Source organism: Nymphaea colorata, chromosome 6 (assembly GCF_008831285.2).
Source record: "Nymphaea colorata isolate Beijing-Zhang1983 chromosome 6, ASM883128v2, whole genome shotgun sequence".
Taxonomy (NCBI): domain Eukaryota; kingdom Viridiplantae; phylum Streptophyta; class Magnoliopsida; order Nymphaeales; family Nymphaeaceae; genus Nymphaea; species Nymphaea colorata.
This window is the reverse complement of record NC_045143.1, coordinates 7,679,368-7,702,910: the sequence shown is the minus strand read 5'-3', so window position 1 is coordinate 7,702,910 and position 23,543 is coordinate 7,679,368. Positions and strand designations below refer to the sequence as shown.

At 36.4% G+C, this 23,543-nt stretch overlaps 1 protein-coding gene across 1 annotated transcript; it reads left to right on the top strand.

Moving 5' to 3' along the window:
* The first annotated feature begins 3,761 nt into the window (after positions 1–3,761).
* Positions 3,762–11,626, top strand: LOC116256456 (mitogen-activated protein kinase kinase 6). The gene is made up of 8 exons (XM_031632826.2): positions 3,762–3,920; positions 4,483–4,567; positions 5,807–5,941; positions 7,293–7,517; positions 7,590–7,769; positions 7,947–8,170; positions 10,830–10,875; positions 11,150–11,626. The coding sequence occupies exons 1-8, from the start codon at positions 3,847–3,849 to the stop codon at positions 11,240–11,242; spliced, it is 1,062 nt and encodes a 353-aa protein (XP_031488686.1). The 5' UTR covers positions 3,762–3,846; the 3' UTR covers positions 11,243–11,626.
* The last annotated feature ends 11,917 nt before the right edge of the window (positions 11,627–23,543 follow it).

Below are 23,543 nucleotides of genomic sequence, written 5' to 3'. Positions count from 1 at the left end.
CTGTGTGTGTCTCTCTCTCTCTTTTTCTATAGCACAACCGGTCAAGGTGTGTGAACCACATCCTCGGTTCAATTCTAGAGGGTACTATTTTGATGGTATTAAGAGCTGATTGTGGTTAAGTTAGACAAACCGCAACTAAGGGTGTCCACAAAACTTATAAATCAACTTGGTCTCAAAGGTTTCAAGGAGTTCACTTACACCCACTTGAAGTAGACTAGGTTGTTAGGGGATGGATGGGTCAAAAAACACCATGTTGTGGTTGTTTCTTGAAACATGGAATGATTATCTTCAACATTTGATCGTTAGATGCACAAGCGATTATCGCATCATGAACATGTTTTTCTAGATTGTAAAAATACAATGTTCTTTTCATTGAATGCCTTCTAAGGAATAGATTCATACCCAAACAACAATTACCTTGCATGCACCAAATGGATCTTGCAAATGAATAATTCAAGAAAATGTGATTAATTGGTGATACATGAGATGAACTCAAATTCATATTTATTCAAGCAGTTTTGGGACAATAACAAAAAAAGTGAACCTAAGAAGGCATTTGGAAGAAAGAACATTGTCTTCATAAAAAAAAATCTTCTAATCCATTTTTCAGGAATGCTATGCTCTTGTTTCAGAAAAATAACAAGATTATAACTGACATCATTCTAAAAACAATTGTTTGAAGAATATATGGTTCTTCTGAACAAATGAAAAACCTATTAAGCATAAGAGCAACTACAAGTGTTAGCACTCATCAACTTCCCGTGCTATAAAAAGTGAGACACCAATATGAAAAACCTATTAAGCATAAGAGCAACTACAAGTGTTAGCACTCATCAACTTCCCGTGCTATAAAAAGTGAGACACCAATATGAAAGTTGAAGTATAGCAAAGGCATCACCCCAAAGCACAGAACGAAGGCTTGGTATCGTAGAAAAATGAGGGAAGGGTGGGGGTCCGACTTTCTTGTTGGGGGATACGATGAAATATTCTTCTTGCTCACTCAATTCAACATCCATTTTATCTTGTCATCTAAGCTTAATCTCTCAACAACTTTACTTGAACCAATTTATGTAACTGCTCCCCTGACCCACTCAGCTGTTAAGTTGTCAACTACAAAGACTGATTTGGGGGTTTTTTCCAACCATCACAAAGAAGTGCTTTCATCGCTTTATACTTGTCATGTATTGAAGTCTAACATGGAGAAGTTTCCCAACCACAAAAGCAACATCCTCACCTTCTCTGGTACCAAACATTTTCAGTGATACATAAGAGTCCCTTTTCAGTCATAAGAGGTTTTGGGAATTAGATTCAAACATGCCTCATAGGACATAGCATACATGGTCAAACTGATAGTGTGAATGCAACACTAGCTGGATTCCAATGGATGCTATGTAAGACTGGGCATTTGGTCGGGCCGAGCCTGTGCAAGGCTCAACATAGCTGGGCTTGGGCCAGCACAAAACCCTTATTGGCAGCCCAAGCCTGGCCCACTTAGTTATCAGTGCCTGAGTCTCAACTTTATACCTGTCAGGTACTCGGTTCGACGTCTAGCCATATGTAAAACCCTTAACATTTTTTATTTTAATACCTAAAAAACCCTTGACAATATACCAAGAGTTTTTAAGGGAGCCATCGGTGATACACAAAGAGTTTATGAGGAAGGCATCTGCGATGCACCAAAAGTTGCAAAGTAAGCTGACTGCTGGCGCGCGTGTGTATGTATGTATATATATATATATATATATATATATATATATATATATATATATATATATATATATATATATATATATATATAGAGAGAGAGAGAGAGAGAGAGAGAGAGAGAGAAAACAAAATAAAAATATGGACAGTGGAGTTTTAAATATGTGTATCGAGCCGAGTAGAGCCCCTAGTACCTAATTTGGGCCAACTCGGTCTGGCGAGGTTTTTTTTTTTTCTGAACTAGTTCAAGTGTCAAATTACCAGTCCAAGCTCGGCCCATCACGAGCCGAATACGTATTTATTCATTGGGTACCTGACCGGTTGCCCACCCTTAATGCACCGTAACCTCTCCAACCTCTCCAGTTCTTGGAGGTAAGGTAAGGTAAGGGGAAGGGGAAATTCAAGCAAAATTGCGTCTATCTTAAGGTTATCATTTGGAAGACCACTTCTCTTTCTTGGATCACGATCTAACATAAAAGAGGTGGCACCGATCGTATTGACCAATATGAATTAATCGATTCAGATCGAAACAATGACAAACAAATTTCATTTAGCGGGCGATTCAACAGTGTGATGCACCAACTTTTAATTATTTATAATTATTTGAAATTTTTTATTTAAATTTCAAATATTTCTAATCCATTCACAAGAATTCACAAAAACGGCAGTTTGATTTAAAGGCTACTTGGGTGTTAGACATTTCACCAAAATAGTGAGTGGTAAGATTAAAATATGAAATTTTGATTGCATTTCAGTTTGAAAGAGGAATTATGATTATGAAAAAGAGAAATTATGATTATGAAATTTTCGTTTTTGAATCACAAAATGAATGAAAGTCTTTCTCTCTCTCCGTTGGGTGACTGTGTCGTTTCGTCTTTCCTCTTCTCTTTTATTTTTCTGTGCATTGTATTGTATATTTGTTCTTTCTGCTTGTGTATTTTGCGTTATTTTTATTTTTTACGGATTGTTTTTGTATTTATGAGACTTTTTGTCCTCAAATTTTGTTATATATTTCCATTTTATCGGTTCTCTCTCTCTCCCCGTTCGCCGACTACCAACCCCGTCTTGAACAAAATAATTCACTTCTTTAATTTTCATAAAAGCCGTCATGTCATCATATTATTCATGTACGGGTTTATCTTTTCCACTATTTACATGTTAAAACATTTTCTAGTTGATCTTGCCGCAAGCCTTTCTGTCTCATATTGGATATTTTCTCTTCTTTGCTTCTTGTATGACTGACAGACTGAGATGATGCGGAGATGCTCATGAGTTATGCCTAAAGGAGGACACAAATTTTGCTTAATTGACTTTTCTTTAGTCAAGCAGAACCGACAGATGTTCTCATTATTTGTTGAAAAAAAAAGGCTTCCGTTTCTTCAAGAAAAGTAAACAAGAACTTCAATTAACGTTTCTGATTTAGTAATTCAACTACATCTATGTTCTTGAGAGCATGTATTTTATGATGTAGTTGGATCAAAACTAGAATTGATAGAGGTCACGGGTTATTTTGTTTGCTAATAAGAACACTTTGTGAGTATCACATACATATGCTCTAAAGATAGAGTCTCAAGATTAGTTCTAGTATTATCTCATGATTAGTTCTAGTATTATTTGAATATACCTCAATCTTGGGATAAACTTACAGCACACTCACATTCCAAAGATACAATGTTTTCTTTATTAATGGCAATTAAAGACATTATACTGTCAAATTGATGGGACACAGAACAATCTCTTAAAATATTTGTTTATGAACGAAGGAGTTTAAAGTTCATAATCTATTCTAAACAAATCACTTTGATCTTAACTCGAAGGAGTTTAAGTTTAAGACTTGAGTTTAAACAATGCACTCCAAGTGAAAAAGATCTGCTCGAGTAGACCAATACTAGTATGAACTAGAGCCCAAGTCTACTCATCCTAGAAGGAGACAAAGTTTGAGAAGTAAGTTTGCACGTTTCATCGCGTTTAGCGGACTTACATACGGTGCAGTTAACTGAAACAACGATCACTTGGACCCGTTCGAGTAATACCTGATAAGTTTGAGGGATTAGTCAAACAAAATAAATTCCGTCCTCTGATCTTTCTTCCCCTTCTCTCCCTCTCCCTCTCCCTCTGTGGAACCCTAGTCAGCAAGGAGTCATGAGGAGCGCGAAGCCACTGAAGCAACTCAAGCTATCCGTCCCCGCTCAGGAGGCTCCTGTTTCTAACTTTTTGTAAGTTTTCTCCCGCTCAATCTTCTATTGTCGAGTTTTTTGGAATTTCGCGCCTTACTTTGACGTGGTTTTCGGGATCATCTGCTTTATGACCGTGATTGTTTCGGCTTGCTTCTTGTGAAGGAGAACGGCGCGATCATTGAATCTTGCTCTTTGGTTTTGGCTGAATCTTGGGTTTCTGTGTTTTACCGCTCCCGGTTGCCCATTATTTTGAAAGTTCTTATGGTTTTCTTTTGATTTATGTGCTTCGAGTTGCAGGATTTGTATTCTTCTGAGTCCTTTTCTTTTGTTTGTTGAGTATTTATCTTAGAATTTGGCGTTATCTTAGTCTGCAATTCATGCATGCTGTTTCCTTGAATTTTCTTGAGTTCATTTTTGTTGAGTTGCGAACCATAGAGAAATGTTTCATCTGTCGTAATTGAGTTTCATTTTCAAATACCATAATTTGTTTTCTGTGCAAATTTGCTGTATTTAATATATCTTAGCTCTTTCTTGAATGAGATTAGTGAGCATTATGGTAATTTCTTGGGATGTCATTCGGTATGACTTGTTTATTTTCTAGGACTGCAAGTGGTACATTTCAGGATGGCGATCTTCTCTTGAACCAGAAAGGCCTGCGGCTGCTTTCAGAAGAAAAGCAAAGTCAGGTAGGTTCTTAGTTGTGCTTTCTCGAATGAACTCTGTAACCGAAATTTGGAGATTTCTTTTCCTGCTTATTTTGGTGTGATCTTTTTTTGGTATTGATAGTATTGGAAAGTTCCTAAGCCAGGCAAGCAGTGTGGCGTATAAAGTTGGTGATCATTTTATGATTGAATACAAGTATGAAAGCGATGTTTTTGTAAAATCAGATAGAATCATTTGAATTTGACAAGTTTGCGACAATTTTCTGAATATTAGTTTTTCTGCAAAGTTCAAACACTTGGCTGATTGGAGTGTGGCAGCACATTGCTTGGAAAGCGGTAGCTTTATTTTGTATTATTTGTGTGTGAATTTGCAAGAAGAAGAAATAGAATAGAAGTGGACTTATCTGAAGCCAATTTAGCGACCAATATCTGCAATATTATAAAGTCACTTTACATTGTGGGAATTAATCTAACGATTGCAAATACTTGCTTGAGGAAATCCTTGGTCTATGCATGCATGCAGCTGATTTGCTGTTGGAAGATGTTGCTTAAAGATTTTTGGATGAACAATCAAGATGTTTTCCTTCACCAGTAGCTAGTAGTTCCATAACTTATTTCTACATTATGCTCCATGATATCAAATTGTATAAAGAGAACCAAAGGCTATACTTCCAAGTTACTTAAAATCTTCTCCTATGGATTTCATTGCTGTTACTAATGCTAGCTTTAGTTACTCTGGATGATTTGTTTGACTTGTAATTATACTGGATATTTCATGTTTGCTTGATAAGAAGTTAACATTTGTGATTGTAAATTGTAATGGATATTTCATTTTTTCTTGATAAAAATTGTTATGTTCTTTAGACTGGATCTAGGTTGCATGGTCCTGTGTAGAGCCTGAGCCTGCTTACCTGCTTGATATGTCCAACTGGACCTTGATTGAGGCACGATATTTATAATTTTATACCTTACATGTGAATCCAGGTTAGGAACCTTCCTGGGTCCAGTGCAAATATGATTCACTGAACCCCGATATCAATTACATCTGAAAATCGGTCTATGTGTGTTCTTTAATGTTTTTAAGAGAAACTTTGTCTCCTTCACAGTCTTCACTTCACATCTAAAGTTTATGCCATGGTCCTTCCTGTTCACTTTTGTACATCTTACAAAATACAGTTTTTGAGTGTATTTGTGTTGGTTTTCTTTGTTCTTCATTTTCTCAATATTATCTTGGAGACTGATAGTCGAAGTTATACATTGCAGCCATCAGAGACCAAAGAATTCGATTCTGAGTTCTCACTGGCAGACTTTGAAACCATAAGAGTTATTGGCAAAGGAAGTGGTGGTGTTGTTCAACTTGTTCGCCACAAATGGACTGGGCAATTATATGCATTAAAGGTAAGTTTTAGTTCAAACTTCAAAATGTAGGCCAATCATCTTATGCTTCTTTCATCGACCCTTTTCCTAGATAAAGTCCTCCTTTTCCTAGATAAAGTCCTACCAAATCTTGGTAATTTTTTAATGAAACTTCAACATCTAAAAATATGATTGAAATTCAGAAATCCAGAAGTTGTTGGCCATGTTTCTAGATCTATGAAAAATCTTTGCTTCTAAACGTAACCTAGCAGCCTATGAAGCAGAGGTGCGGAGAGTTTTTCTTGGAAAAATATTTTTTTATTTGAATAAAAGCACTTGAGGTGCTATATATATATATATATATATATATATATATATATATATATATAAATTGTATGTATATAAGTATGTACAAAGAGAGTGAGATGTTGGGCCGGTGACCTTAGATGCATCAGGTTGAACCAGTACAGCCAAATCTCCCACCTCAAGAGTGGTTTCTCTGTTCTTGTTTGCGTGTGTGTGTGTATATATATGTGTGTATACATATATTCCAATAATGTTTTTATTATGCTAAACTTGGACATGAATAATCATTTTTGTAAGGTTGAACCAGATCATCCTAATTTTAGTACTGTCCTGTTATGCAAGATTGTGATTTGGAAGGAATTTGTTCGGCTGTTTTAGAGAATTGGATATTTAGGACTTGTGGCTTGTGCGAATTAACCACAAGAAGTAAAAATGGTGGGACACACTATAGTCAATTGATCATCACTTTTGCATTTATGAAATTAATTCAGAGTGTTTGATGAGTCCTATGTCACACGGGTACTCCTCTTAAGGAGGAGTACCCGCACGGTGCCGGTACGACACCGGAATTCTGTGGCATCATGTATAAGAAGTCACAACTAAAAGGATGGATTGAGATCAACGTTTACCACATTAATGCTTTTAGTACTCCTAGGAGCTGGTTGTCCTCATTTAAGATATTAGTAAGCCCTTTATGTTACTTTCATGTGAATCAATGTGGTGCAACATATATGTTAAATTAGAAAACTGAGTAGAGCAGAACTCCTTAATCACATACAACAGTAGTCATGTAGCTATCCACTGATTGTTTTTCTAGCATATCCTCGTGGCATGAAACATGCAAGCTACATCAAATGCATATGGCTAATGATGTATGGATACGTCCATTTTTAAGTTTTGGATACAATTTTCATATGAGGGTGGACCAATACAGAACGGGATGCACATGACACAGCAAGCAAACTATTATTAGTTTGATATGAGATGGATGGAAAAACTTTCTGAAGTGTTTCAATAATTTAATCTTCTTGTGAGACCATATTAACTTGACTGATAATCTGACAAATTTTGATGTGTTTTTCTTCAGGCTATTCAGATGAATATTCAAGAAACAATTCGGAAGCAAATAGTCCAAGAGCTCAAAATAAATCAAGGATCACAATCCCCATATATTGTTGTTTGTCACCACTCACTTTATCATAATGGGATCATATCTCTTGTTTTAGAATACATGGACCGTGGATCTCTCACAGATGTTGTAAAACAAGTCAAAACCATACTGGAGCCGTATCTTGCAGTTGTTTGTAAGCAGGTATGGATCTGATATTAGTAGACAATTGATCTATATTCTTTGTATAGTAAGTCTTTGTTCTTTACATGTCAGGTGCTTCAAGGTTTAGTACATCTGCACAATGAAAGACGTGTAATCCATAGGGACATAAAACCATCAAATTTGTTAGTTAATCAGAAAGGTGAGGTAAAAATAACTGATTTTGGTGTGAGTGCAGTTGCAAGCTCCATGGGACAGCGCGATACTTTTGTTGGAACTTATAACTATATGGCGGTATGTTGTGCACCCATCACAAAGTTTTGCCAAAGCCTGACTTTTGTAGTTTTATCATGTGGAGGCATCTCTGGTTCCTCGCTTTGCTTTTTCTGGATTACTCTCTTGAAATAAGCATGTTCAGAAATGTTCCACCATTTAAAGTGCAGACATTAATGGCAAAATTTTTTGCTTCAGCCTGAGAGGATAAATGGAAAGTCTTATGACTACAAGAGCGATATATGGAGTTTGGGCATGGTCATACTTGAGTGTGCAATAGGCAGTTTTCCATATTCACGGCCCGACCAAGAGGAGGGAAATTTGAGTTTCTACGAACTGCTGGAGGCTATTGTGGACCAGCCAGCACCTTCTGCTCCACCTGATCAGTTCTCACCCGAATTTTGTTCTTTCATATCATCATGGTGTGTATGCTTATGTGCATTATTTGAAAAATATGAAGTTAGTTGATTATGTGTTTCTCAGTGTTTAGGCATCATTCTTTTACTGGGTTTCTCATCCCCTTTGAGTGCTCATCCATCACCTGAATATTCTCTTTGAGAGGGTCATAGTTTCGGGTAGTTGCATGGAGACATGAGGGTGTGTTTGAGAATATGGGAAAAGACTGCAATGTGGCTGTTACTGCTAATGCAAATTTAGAGCTGCAAAATGTTAGATTTTATGTTGACCTGCTCTGCACATAGTATATTGCTTATGAGTTATGATTTTGCTAAGAGCTATGAATGCCTGCATTTGCTTCGGACTACCTTTTTTTCAGTTTATTCATTCGAGTAGCAGTATGTTTATAATTATTTTTTCTTGTCTTCTTTCAGTTATTGCATTATTTTTAGTGTATCGTAGTCTAAAAAGTCAAATAAAATGAAAATCAGCATATTTTGCTATAGGAATGAGTGTTGCTCAGTTTACTTGGTAGATCTGAGACTTTTGAATGTTGAATTCTGAATGAAATGACAATGATACAGTACAAAGAACAAAAATAGTCGCTAGCCACTAGGATAAATTTCATGTACTAAATGAAAATTTCTAAGAGAAATTGCCCATACCAATAAAGACCTGAATGTTTTTTTATCTTTCTGTCTTGAATGCTATCACTTGCACATGCACTTGTCAAAACTGAAAACATGTGTGAAGTGTTGTATATATTGTATAATAAAGGGCCTGATTGTATGATATTTGTTTTTAACTTTTTGTTATGGTGATATGTAATGTAGGACTTCTGTAAGCTGTTATAGGGGCTTAACACAGCTGTATTGGACTGTGTCACATTATATGGTTCTGTATTGTGCAATATGATGAGACACTCTATATTGTACAATGCGGTGGCAGCAGTGAAATGGGGCAGCCGATACCTAATCTTATGTTTTGGGCTAGACACTCTTATGAGTTGAGTGAGAGAGAGATCTTGCCACTTTTTGGGAGAAAACATCAATTTGAAGCTAGATTTTTTTGTGAGAGATCGCTTTGCGGTTCAAGAAAGAGTTTTGATTTTTACCATAAATGGTGTAAAATCATACCTTCGTTTATTATTTGCATTGAACGAGTTGATTTTGTGATGTATAAAGCTGTAAACTTATTTCTTGTCGTGTTATGATGTTATATTGTTGAATATCCATTGCTGTATTGATGTGTGACATTTTTTATAGAAACATACTTTTTCTTATTTTTCCTGATTTTTCTCCAATGTTTTGTTTATATTTTGACTTTTTTAACATTAATAGAATTACGTTTTTTATGATAAGTTATGATATGCATCTAAGTTATTGTCCCGATAAATACATTTATGCCATTTACAATTGCATGTGCACATGCATACACACACATATTTTTAAGAGGCCTCATTAGTTTCTTTTACCCCCTGCAGGATGTGATAACTTTTGTTTTTGTTGTTTTTTTGGGTATTGTTTTGTGTGTGTGTGTGTGTGTGTGTGTGTGTGTTTGGTGGTGGGACGTGGGGTGGGGAGGAGATGAGAGGGGGAGGAGAAGAACTAGTTGAAAGGATTGTGACTGAGTGGAACATATGTCTCTCTTATGGTCACCTTGATTGGATGTACCAAATCAAATATTGCCTATTAATTGAAAAAAACGTGATAAATACGCCAAAAACAAGTCAGCTGAATACAATGGCAATAAGACACGTTTTTTTTAACACGAAAAAATGGATATAATACGTTTTTTTTTTTTGCGTTTTTTATTCTCATTATTTTATTTTTATATAATTTTCAAGATCTTTTAAATTTTTTTACAATTTGCCAATATTTTCGCGAGATATACAACTTTGTCGTATTATACCCAAGAAATTCATCGCCGTATAATACCTGTAAACGATATATGTGACAATGGTCCCAATAACATCATGAAGATCTTCACCCAATAACATCATGAAGATCTGCACCCATAGTGAATCCACAAAACAACAATCAAAATATTGTGGCTGACATATGGATCTTGCTCTGTTGATGGCCTGGGGGAAGGTATGGCCGTTATCTTGACAGGGTTACCTTGACTGCAAAGGGCTATCCTGTAGTATGTCTTAGTCTTCCTTTGACTGAGACTTTATGTTCAAAATGGATTTCTAGGAATGATTATTTTAGCTTCTATCAGTTGTCACTTAATAGAGCAAATTCAGAGGAATTTATGCTGGCTTTCCTCATTAACATGCCATCTGTGAATGGAGTGTAGCTTTTTCTAGTGGTTTGACAAATCTGTCTGCTGCTTTTTTAACTTCACCGGGTTCCTCATCGTACTGGAAGCAACTAAATTAGTCAGTGACAGGCTAAATTATATGCATAAGCTCCTCATGGAATTGTTTAATCTAGTGGCTTAGCCTATGAAACGTGCTGGGTAAACTAGTCTCTGCTTGTGTCAAGTTTTTAGTTGTCAACTTGTCATACATACTGGAAATAGTTTATAAGTTGTAACTTGTAAGAAGGAAGGTCCGTGCACTCATTGTTAATGTTTTGCAACTTGTATTTATCCTCAACTTCTTGTCATGGTGCAACCTTTAGCACTTGTTTCTTTAGTTGTATCCTGACCACGCTCTTGTTTTCCTCTTCAAACTTGCAGTATTCAGAAAGATCCTCAGAAAAGACTTTCAGCTGTGGAGCTGCTGGTTGGTATCTAAATCCTTGACAAACTTTTCACTGTTGTTACATTGCTTTAATGAACAATGCGTGGAGTGAAAGGGCTCTTCTTGTTGGACTGGGTCAGGTTTCTGACTAGTTCCGTTACTGCTGAGCTGTCCATAAACTCAAGTGCATTAATCTATGACCATGGTGAATTCTTTTACCATGGTATCTTGCCAGATCAGTGGATGCATCTTTTTTTCATACTACTAAAAATTACTTGAATTTTGATTATTTGTTGACCTCCTTGCTCCTTTTCAGAGCCACCCATTCATAAAAAAGTTCGAGAACCAAGACATTGATTTTGGCATTCTTGTTGCAACCTTGGAAGCACCAACAAATTTCCCCAGGTAACTTGTTACTGCTGTGGTGTGCAACAACACTCCATGGAAAGGGAAAAATGACAGAACCTGATGGGTAAGAAGATTCTGGCACTTCGTTTATCCCGTATAGAGGAAAAATGCAATACCATGCTGCTGGCGGAGAACCCTCATTTGGTCTATTCAAATGAGGAAGAGGAGAGAAGGAAAGTTTTAGTTGACAAGGGAAGAAATCAGGTTCAAAAGCTATTTTCGGAAATCTTGCCAGGGACGGCTCAAGTTGTGGAAACAAGAAGTCTCCCCAGATTTAGCAAATTTCTTCGTGTGTGAAAATCGCAGACTATACTTGAATGTCTATGTACGTTATTGTCACGTTCTCAGTTTGCTTTACCTATATGATGGCATTGACTAAGATCCACTTTGGACCTCTGTCTCTCCCTCTCTCTCATATGCGTCTGATCATTTTATTAATGGTTCTTATTTTTCATGTGTGCTTAAGCAATGAGTTGAATCATGGGCAATGGCAACAAGTGCTCGGAAAGAAATTGTCCTGTTCACGACTAAGCTGACGTCCCAATTTCACATATGACTTCCATTTAACCTGGAAAATCGCACAAGTTTCAGCCTGGTTGCCCTTTCTTCAGACGCTCGCATGCATTTTAACCCTTTCATTCCGAGGATCTCCCGTTAACCATCTCAATTTAGATCCATCGTCCCCCAAAGTTCAAGCCTGTTCCGAAGGTACTAGCGGTATGTGGAAGCTCATGTTCTACTACCTAACTTAGCCCCTCAAGTCAATACCTTCTCTTTTTTATTCAAATCAACGTTGAGCAGTGCTTTCATTAGAAGAACGGGAGAAAAAGAAATGTTGTTTCCAAAAGCCATAAAAAGATGGAAAGAATCCAAAGTCTTCCTTTGTGGCACTTTTGGTTGGAAAAGAAAAATGAGATGATCTAGATTCGGAGATAAGGTGTCGAGATTTGGGTGAAAAGAGATCACTTTCCTGAGTTAAATGTGCGTTTCTAGAGACAAATATTGACAGCTGTATACATTTGTGGCGCTGTCTTCTTTTCTTCTCCTGAAACACTTGTTAGGCTTTAAAATTCTATTAGTCTTGTACAACTGGTGGCAGGAAATGATGGAGACTGAGGCTTTTGGACTATGTATAACCTGGGCTCATTATTTTCTTCATAAACGTGCTGAATGGTTTCATTGTTGTGTCCTTATTAGCAAGGTAGCTACCCGGATCAGTGCCTCGATATGGTCCTTGGCTTTTTCTTATTTTTCTTCTTTTGGTGGCATCAGCAGATGTTTTCACGGGTCCAGAGGAACCCAACCCCGAAGTCTCTTCTCATCAGAAGAGTAAAAAGCCTTAGCCCTTAGGTATATCTCCTACATCTTTTAAGTTATATATCTTGTTCCTGTGTGGAATTCTAGAATTAGATGAGGAAATGGGAATTGTGTTATCAAACAAAGAGTTTCCATTCTGAAATTATAAAGTCATTCTTGAATCAAAATTCTGGAATTTTACCTTAAGAGGTGTAATTATGATCCCAAAATTTTTTGAGATACAGGTCACGATGGTTTTAGTTCATCAATTATAAAATTTTTAATTCCTACTTTATCAAACACGTCAGTTTCGATTCTAGAATCAAAATTTCAGGCTATCTAGCACAAAGGGAAACTCGAACTGGAATTTCCATTCTAATTCTAGTTTGAGGTAGAGTTTTGTTTCCAGAATTTTAGGTCATCAAACACCCCATATAAGTTTTCATGTGAGAAATTGTGGGTGAAGTCCTCATTCAAGAGGGGGGCATGAAATTACCGTTTGATGACATTTTTCCCCATCTTCATGCATGCTTTCCAAGACTAACTGATCTAACATTTCTTTCTAGAAATCTGGAAGAACAAGGAGAGGAATCGATTCAAAGGGAGGGTAGAAGTCTGGTTGGATGGCATTGGGCCACAGCTGTGAACGAAACAAATCTATGAGCCCATCGCATTAGAATGGGTCCATGGGAATTGGTCTTAGGGGCCCAGTGAAATAAGCAACAGGTAATACATCGCCACTGATTTGACACATCTATGTGTCGTTACTCGGCCATTGATCAGGCTGAGGATGCCATACCCTTGGCTGTGATGATGGGGCCTGCTAGTTCTAAACGTGTAGGACAATTTATTTCTGTCACTTTCGATCACGGGCACATCTTTATCTCACAGATCAACATCCTATTGACTGCCATTCCTTGATAAAATTCCTGGCTTCTGGTGTTGGGAAAAGCAAGGCATCTAAATCAGGTGAAGAAAAGCTTTGGAAGATACAAGACTACGGTTCAACTCTTTCTCCTTGTAATGAATCGGAAGTGAAACGGGCTTCCTTCTATGCATATGCGGCAAACATGTTTAGATGTGCTAATAAGCAACTATAGTTCATTTCCTAGTGACATTTGGTAGTGCAAATGTTGAATGGAATAGTCTAAAGTCTAAAAGAGCCCAAACGAGATCGGCCAATCCGGACGCAAATCCTCTAGAACCCATTTTGCATACTGTTCCATAAATCTGTCTCAATCTTTAAGCCATATTCATAGAACAGTTACATACTCGTTTGCCAAATAAACCCCTAGGAAACAGTTGAATTTGAATAATTAACTTATTTCTCGACCTAATCCCTTAATTGGTGATCTGAATCGAATTGGAGGTGATTCCAAAGTCAACTCATCTGGTTCGCGCAACTACAGTTAGTCCAACCATAGTTGATGATGTTTATCTGGGTCATATCCCATTCATTAAAAATGGCCAAAGGAAAATTGATTCTCAATTGAATTTGAATGCGGATTTGGTGCTTAATTTGTTTTCTAAGCTTAGGTGTATACTTAGATCAGATTCCCAGCCCAATTAGTCAGTAGAAGGGCGTTTGGTAGTAACACTTTGTGAGTGTCCCATGAACCTGTTCTAATGTTTGGAATAGATTTATAAGACACTTACAAAGTGTCCTTCATACCAACTACACCTACAGTTTTAAATTGGGACACATTCCTGCTTGTTAGGTTGCAAGAATGGAACAAACATGGTTCGAGAATTCGGTCATTGCTACGGTGCAGGATTCAAATCCAACGTGAACCCTAACGCGTACAGCTGACTCAGATCCAACCCAGTTGCTGTCCTCCCAACAGCTGCAAATTTTAGACCAATGATGCAGAGCTAAAGCTGGTTTTGAGACCTGATGGCTGCATCCATGATGCATGCTCTAGAGGCTTGATCAGAATTTTAGCCTTCTTGGTTGCATCACATCTGAACCGAATCCAATGTATTTAACTACTAGCAATCTCAGATCTCAGATTTGGTGAAGCTACTTGGATGGTGGTAATTGTTTGGACGGCATTGAGAAGGGAGTTCCATGGAAATTGAAAAGTGTTTGAGACGTTTATTTTTATCTGTACTCATGAGTTACATTTTTGTGGAGACGGCACCGCCAATTTAAGGAATTTGGTGGGTTCTAGTCCACAAATGTGCAAGATTAGGAGGGTGGGATTAAGAAGGCTCCTAAAAGCGTCTACTTTTTCCCGAAATGCATGAACTTACCCTAACTTCTGCCCCCTCCAGATAGTGTTGCTTTTTCAGATGCTCCAACAATGGATTTGTTTGTTCTAAGTGTCCACATGTGGCTGATGATTATGAGGATGTGCATTTTCATGATCTCTCTCTCTCTCTCTCTCTCTGGTGTGTGTCTGTAGTGAATGTCGTGTAACTGATTAGGCTCGAGGTGTGTTAATAAGCATGACTCGAGTTTATTTTCCAAAAGTGCTACCCTCTGGATAGCATTGAGAGTTAGGCTGAGGGGTTTATATTTAGTGGCTCAAGTGACGAGGGTAGTGGTTTTCTGTATCCTCATCTATCAAGTGACGAGGGTAGTGGTTTTCTCTGTCCCCATCTATCTATCTATCTATCTAGATATCTATCTATCTATTCATCTATCTTTTTCTCTCTTTCTCACACCAAGTAATGGGTACTGCAACCGGTCGGGTTGAGTGGCGTGCTGTAGCCACATCTTCCCTTCGATTCTTGAAGGGTGTTATCCTTATGGTATTGAAAAGTAGTGTTAATCTTAAAATTAAATGTGTCATGATGAGGCCAAGTGAACCAGCTCTTGTCTCTCTCTCTCTCTCTTTCTCTCTCTCTCTCTCTATATATATATATATATATACAGTTGCTACTGTCAATAGTTACAAAATCTACATATTATGCAAATAAACACATGACAAGTAGATTTCTCAGTTATCCCGATGCCTAGGGGTGCCAGGGGAAGGTGGTTGGCTATGTAGTAGAGTTGGATTGAGACACTACCATAGACTATAAACCCTAAAAGAAGTAAGTGTCTTCATCACCATAGAGGAAGAACTGATGGAGTATCTTATCAAGGCAAACACATTTGTGTCACTAGATATGCGTTATCAATTCAAAGTCCGCACAACAGTAGTTTAAAGCAATGGGATACAAGCCACCGGCAAAGCCACAATTTTTGGTTGAAGGGAGACTAATTCAAAATTTTCTGTGATTTTTGGGGTATTTATATATAAATAATCCAATATTTCAAAGTAGTAGCATAAAGTTAAATATAATTTTGTGGGGCTCTCACATATAGTGTGACTCCCAAAAGTTTAGTATCGTCGTAGAAGAATTATAAAAGAGGTTATTAAGTAATTGGCAATCATGGTTCCTAACCTTTTTTAGATTGAAACCAAAACAGCTACAAGTTATGTTGAAATTCATCAATTGGTTGTTACAATAGTATCAGAGCACGATTTAATACTCTCATTTAGGGTTCTACAAGCATGAATGCATGTGCTTTTAGGAGGGGTGGATTGTAAAACCCAAAACTTTTGTCTTCTATCCAAATTTATGAAAAATATTGGGGCACTTATAAATCAATTTGTTAAGTAATTAGTAGTCATGATTCCTACCATTTTTTTAAGTTGAAATGCAGGTTGGGATCAGTCAAACAGGTCATTCATAACATTACATGTAGCTCTACCAATCTAGATGCTTGCTATTTGACCCATTGTTGGCTTGTAAAGATAGCTCATAGATATTCTATTTCATGAAATATGCTCAACAGACCAGATTGATGAGGTCCTTTGACTCACCTGGCCACTGTAAGCTCGACCCTTATCCATCATAAAGGATCTTTTCCAATCCCATTGCTTATAGTTTTGAAACCATGTATCCTGCTTTGTGAGAAGATCCAACTTGAGCTCTCAGCCAAATAATTCAGAGTCCAAATTCTACCTTTTTCTACAACTACGAACATGCAACATGCTTTGCATTATCATTTTCTTATTAATTTTTTATATGTTCTTCAATCTTCCTCAGTTTTTTTTATATTAAAAAACAATTTTAATTTAAATCGAACTACTAAATTCCCTTTTGACACCAGTTCAATTTGAAAACCGGTAAATTGATAATATCTTTTTCTTTTTTTTGCCAACAAATAAGCTGCTGTTAGGAAGGACAGGTCCATGTGAAGGAAAAGAAACGACTCGACAACCCATGTCAAGGTCAATAAGACATCGTCTCGTATGGGTTTTCCAACGAGTCACATCACCTCAAGAGGCCAATCTAGTTGCATGGCTCATTTCAATAAGACGGCGATAAATTTGTAATTTATAATTATTCAAAAAATTAAAAGAGCTATTTACAAGTAGGATCTGACATGCATGGGCTTATATAAATATAATTAATTATAACAAAAATATCATATATATATATATATATTAATAAAAATTAAAAAAAAAATATCAAGCCTACATTGAGCTTATCGAGCTCACACAGATAGAATACTGAATACTCGGCAGCAGCCCAACCCAATACCCAATTGGCATGGCATCATTTTTTTTTAAAATAGGGTGTTCATTGTTGCTTGTTCTTCCCCTACTTTTTGTTCATGGCTATTGGTAAAAAAAACTTCAAATCCCTAAAGCAACGTAACAAACAAAAACAAAAATTGGCTCATCATTTCAATTGAAAGGATGTGGGCAGATAATATGAATTGCTAACAAGCTTTATGATTTGACAATTTAATAGTAGAGTTGCAAAAGGTATGTATGCAGTATTTTTCTTCCCTTTGTCTTTAGAAGCTTTATAAAAATTCAACTGGTAACTATTGAAAGTTTAAATACTCTATATCGTATTATTGAAAAAAAATTATTAGTGCTTCCTATTAAATCTGGTGAACAAGAACATGTAGCGAACTTTCTATATTTTGAAGAGGGGAGTGGGGGTCATAGGTCCCTACCGGTCTCCACCAGACTCGACTGCCGCTACCTCAAAGTAATAAGCATGCTTATTCAAAACTCCTTATTCTTCAACTTGCATATTAGCGTCAATTTTTTTACGGTATAAGAAGTTGGTGCTTTAAGAATTCAAAACGGATATTGACGGCGTACTAACACATGTTCCGTCTGTTGTGCTAATATTGACGGCATACTAACACATGTTCTGTCTGTTGTGCTAACCCCTTTTCGAGACAAGGGGAGAGATGAACGCTTCTAATTTGAGTTATCTTAGCTTTTATGGGATGGAAGCTGAATAAGAATGCAATCCAGACCTTTATTTTCTGCACTGATTTCATATCAAAGTAACGTAGGGTCCGGAATTTATATATATCGTCGGTTCCACCTTTACCTAATTGTAGTTGGATAATAGACTCGAAATCTGAATCGGAATCCAATTAATAATCGGATTTATTTTTTCTTAAAAGGAAGCTCGAACATATCCGATTCAAACAACGCTGGCTTTCGGCAGAGCGAGGAGCAGGGAGCGCCGTAACGCGCTTTCGCGTGGGACCCACACGTGAAAATTTGCCGCTCGCCCATAGAGTTGACGTCAGCGGTTCGGACTCGGGAAAAGGAAACCGGACCCAGATATTGATTTTGGACCGGTGTTAATGGCTGTATGGACCTGAAACTCTGGTTTTGGAGCGGGTCAGAGATTCAACAAGGATCCAGTCAGGTTACGTTGTAAAGTGTAAAGATTGGGTTTAAAGGCAGTTGGATCTGGATTCTAGGTCCGGATTTCATCGGAAGAACCAAATCCGATGATTGAGTACGGTTATATATTTAGACGTTAATCAAGAATATAAATTCTTTTTTTTTTTTTTTAGTATGTCATTCAAGAATACGATCTTCTCCATATTGAATGATCTCATAGCATTCTGATGAGAATGAATTTGAATATTGGATCCAAATTACAAATGAGATCGAGCCCAGTGGCGGATTTGAATTGGTCTAAATAACAAGCCAAGTCAGGACAGCACAGCCCTAGTGGCCGCTAAAACAACAACTTACAAGCCCCTGAAGAAGTTGGACATTTTAATATTATTTTAATTTTACGATCATTAACATATTTTTGTTAAGGCACTCAAAAATTTGATGACATACAAAAACACACTTAAATTTGATTTTTTTTTTTCATTTATTTTCTTCATTTTATAGTTTAACATGTTCAACTATGGGTGTGTTCGTGTTTGCTTGTTCGTATAATTTTATATATGGTCATTTTGTTTTCCGCATTTTTTTTTATCTGTTTGATTTGGACAGCGACATATTCTAGAAGCACACCTTATGCAACGAACTTGGGACATAATTGTTGGGTGAGTAGGAGGAGGATTTCATTTTGTCACCCAACAAGAGAGGCGAAATTCATAAACTTGGGGTGCAATTGACAATGTTATATATATATATATATATATATATATATATATATATATATAGAGAGAGAGAGAGAGAGAGAGAGATTGACTAGCAATTGGCCAACTTGGTGGACTAATAGAAACACAGCTATTAATTAAAGCATTGCCTTCATAAAAGCAGGCAGAGATTGCTCAATTTGGCTCTTGACTTTAGCACCTCTGAGTTCCCCAAAAAATTGACTTGAAGAGTCAATATATATCGCCTCAAGTTAGGTCACCTAAAGGTTGCGACTCCATAAAAACTCTTGCCCCTGTTCACCGTTGTCTGGTAAAAAATTTTCCGGGATAGCAAATCCAATCATCTCTCCGATGCATTCTAACGCGTGCCTGTGTGTTTTGCATATGAACAAAAATTTGAGCTGTCTGATTAATATGATCTAGTAGCTCACCGCTAGCAAATTTGTGCAAAACAACTTAAAATAATGACAGTTGCATTTTTCTAGACTGTCAATCTTTATTCTTCAGAATCAACATATATTCCTCAAATTTTTCCATTCAAACAGTGATCTTTTTTAGCTGGCATCCTCTGTGGTCATCTCACTAGTTTTAGCCTAGTGCATCCTACACTGCTTATTCCTTTTCTTTTTTAAGATCCGCCAATCTCAGGTGGAAAAGAGGGTCACCAAAAAGAAAAATGAAAAAGGAGAATATATATATATATATATATATATATATATATAGAGAGAGAGAGAGAGAGAGAGAGAGAGAGAGAGAGAAGAGAAGGAGAGTGGAAGTGAAGTGCCTGAAAGTGAGAAAGAAAAATGTTTGAAAATTAGGAGGGGTTGATATATATATATATATATATAAACACCATTGTCCCGGTCAAGCACATGAAATTTCATTGACCAGATCTTACGAGTGGGAGAATAGTTAAATAAAGAGGCATATTCCTGTTTTAGCACGTAGTATGTCAAGAACATGACATGAAAAAAGGTATGGGAAGTCGGGGCATTCTAAAAATTTGTATGTATGGACCAAAAATATGAGACCCTTCAAATATGATATTTAAAGTGTTGTATTTGAAATTTAACCTTACTAATATGATGGATAATATGCATTAAGTTGATCATCTTTTGAGTTTTAATAGTTTTTAAAATAGGCAAAAATGGATGGCACCCATAGCATCAACACTTTGATAATAGAAAAATCAACATTTTTCATCAAAACAGCTTGATTCAATGCATATTTTATACCAAAATAGTTTTTATAAATATATTAGGATGCTTTACATTTTTTAAATAAATTTTTAGCAAAAAATTAAAAGGTTTGGCTTTTATCCTTGACCAAGTGTCTACTTTTGATCAATTAAATTAACCATATACTCATTACATTTTTTTCTTTATTTTTCTTTTAATCATTTATTATGTTGGTGCAGGCTGTCTGTTGACTCTAAAAAGCAAGTCACTATTCAATTTTATTATACATATATATATATATATATATATTAAAGGACTCAAATCTATTTGATAGGTGCGTTCCTAAGTGGTTAAAAAAAAAAGGATGTTGTTGAAAGAATTTGATCTCTCCTATATATTAAGACTGTTTGTGATGTTTTAATTGTTGGACTCATTATGCTTTTAGCAGTAGATTTTAAATATTTAATTATTTGACAAGATTTAATAACCGGTTGATTTCAATAAATAAGTATATATATCAAAGCTAAAATCGTCCGGCCTCCTACACACAGAACTCGATATGTTGCATCAGACCGTAAGTATGAGAGATCCAAATGGACCGATGGATAGAGGAATCCAACAGCTTATACGGTAATGTTCCTGGATAATTTGAAAATTAAAAATCTGTCACTAAAAAAACTTTCTGCCACTAAAAAACTTTCTGCTACATAAACTTGCACAAGAAATTTATGGTGTTTTTGGTTAGGGTTTTCTTTTTAGTTTAAGTGCCGTGTGAGCTGAGAGCTCCTCTCATTACGTCTGGGCCCTACATCCTCTGAATCGAACGGCTACGTCGGTGGGAGGCAGGGTCAGGGGGACACGACTGAACCCCCATAGATCACGGTGAACCGGATAAGGATGAGTTTCAGATAGAGATGGGATGATGATGCTCATCGATCACCGCCTGGTGGGACCCCAAAAATAATGTTAACTTGACCCCAGTTAAGACCTGAGCCGGATCGACCCAGTCAACCGGTCCGATACAACCCGGTTCATAATCTCAGTTCTTACATAATCTTTTTTTTTTTTTTTCGTTTTGCATTTTAAACTCCTTTTGTAAAACTTCATGTCATCCTCCTACCAAAAAACTATTTATATGAATAGCAGAAGCATATGTTCTTTAAGGGTGTCATTCAGTCGGATGCCGGATGTGCGAGTCAAAATCAACTTGGGCTTGACTCGAACTCGGTCGTAAAAGCTCGACTTGAAACGAGTTGAACTCAAGCTTAAATTTATACTCAAAGATCGAGTTCGAGTTGTAAGAACTAGATCCATTTAAAATCAGCTCCACTAGCGTTAACCCTTAGACGAGTGCTTATAGTTGAATTAATTAAAAAAACCAGTTCAATGAGTTAAAAGAAATAAGAGGTATTAAATTAATATAAACGAGTTAAATAAGCAAGTCGAGCTCGACATTGTATCTTCAAGTCAAGCTGGACTCTGTTTCATGGAACTCTAGCTCAAGCTGCTCGGCTCAAGTGCAGCATCAGTCGGATGTTGGAATGTGTACAATTTAAAAAATTATCATAAAAAAAAGTCACCACCTTGCTAGTAGATATAATTTATGCATGTCAAGTTTTCGAGCTTACATGCATTAGTAAACAAGAGCCAAGCAGCCCTTTGCACGCATTGACTCATCCTAACGCGAACTAATCAGTACAGCTTAATTTCCGCATCAAGCAGTTTTATGAGTTGAGTCTGAGTCGAGTCGAGTCGAGCCGAGCCGGGCTGAGTAGTGCTCACTCTTGTTCATGGGTGCCGGCTGGTAGGGTTGAAAAAACCGAGTCGGGCCATAAATTGAATCGGCGAGTTTTCTCTGAACCGGATTCAATAAGGGACGGTAGAGTGACATAATATTATATATATAGTCTTGGAAATTAGTGGTCGTCCCACTAAATGCTTGGAGATTGTCTTTGTCTCTGAAATCTTCAAACTTCATGTGCACCGCAGGACTCGCAATTGGATATGTTCTTTCCGGTGGGACCCGTTTTAAAATAAGCTGGGGAGGATCCAGAATTAGGTAACAACATCCTGAGGAATTGAAAGACAAAGGCTGCCAAGAAATCTTAGCTGCCCATTTGCCGTCCACACCACGAAAAAGAGGTTCGCCCTTTATATATATATATATATATATATATATATATATTCAGCAGAAAAGTTTCATCTGGGGTCCAATTTTTCTCGCTTGAATTAGTTTGTTTCTCTGAAATGCTTGACGTGGACCATAAATTTGAAAAATTTTGTGAAAGCATGCTCATGTTTGTTGATATACTAATAATAATGATAATAATAATAAGCTTAAATTTAGATATTGTTTGTCATGACATTCTAATGCGCAAGACAACTAACCATCATTCTATCGTTGCAGGTGAAATACACAAAATAATTAAAGACTGGTGGTGAATTGTTTTGTACAGTCCACCTGTGACAGTGGAATTACATAACATTGAAAGTATTCTTTGTTTCTCGATTTTAGTAGTCAATATGACATAACAATAGACCTTTTGGAGTCATTTGGCAACAATAATATATGTTACTATATCATGAGCCTATATATATATATATATATATATATATATATATATATATATATATATATATATATATATATATATATATATATATATATATGTGTGTGTGTGTAAAATTGTGACAAATCTACCTTATTGTTTGAAACAAGTTCATGATATGGTAGAATTGTGTTATTATTACCAAACAGCCCATTAAAGTTTTACTTATAATTTGAGATCTTTCAAGTAACAATCTTTTATTACAATAAATCTAGGGCTAGTTTTTTATGTTTGTCCTTTCTTACACATAATAACATACTGCTTTGAAACCAAGTACTCGCATCAAGGAACCGCAAAAGTTTTGAGCTCACTTCTTACAATACATGCAAAACTTTGGACCCCAAATGAAATATTCTTTTATACCAAATTCTCAGTGACATAGACCCCTCTGAATAAAAGAAATGAATTGTTTAGTGAGAGAGAAAGGAAGGATATGGATGAATTTGTAGTCCAAGCCTTATCCCCTGCCTCTTTCGCACGGTACAATGGGGAGACAAACCAAACCATCAAAAGATAATATCGAATCTAAAAGTATTTCAAACATTACCCATCTTATCCTTGACGACCTTCTTCTCCACTTTGACATGCCTCCAACGCACCCATCACCTTCATAGATATATATAATTAAGTCTCTGTACGGCAAAAAAACTTTTTAATAAACTATTTATGGTTGAAAGAAAAATAATATATATATATATATATATAAATTAATATTAAATAATAAAAGTGGTTTTAACTTTTTTTTTTTCTCTTAGCAATCCATTATATTAAATCAGACAGGATTAAATAAAGCTACATTCATCATTCTATTTTCCTATATATATGTTTCATTCACAAATCCAA

What these genes read in the sequence shown, in the direction of transcription:
- LOC116256456 (XM_031632826.2), top strand. Translation starts at nt 3,847, where the DNA reads ATGAGGAGCGCGAAGCCACTGAAGCAACTCAAGCTATCCGTCCCCGCT. An exon ending in GCTCCTGTTTCTAACTTTTT is followed by an intron (nt 3,921 to 4,482) that starts GTAAGTTTTCTC and finishes TTTATTTTCTAG; the next exon opens with GACTGCAAGTGGTACATTTC. An exon ending in TTTCAGCTGTGGAGCTGCTG is followed by an intron (nt 10,876 to 11,149) that starts GTTGGTATCTAA and finishes GCTCCTTTTCAG; the next exon opens with AGCCACCCATTCATAAAAAA.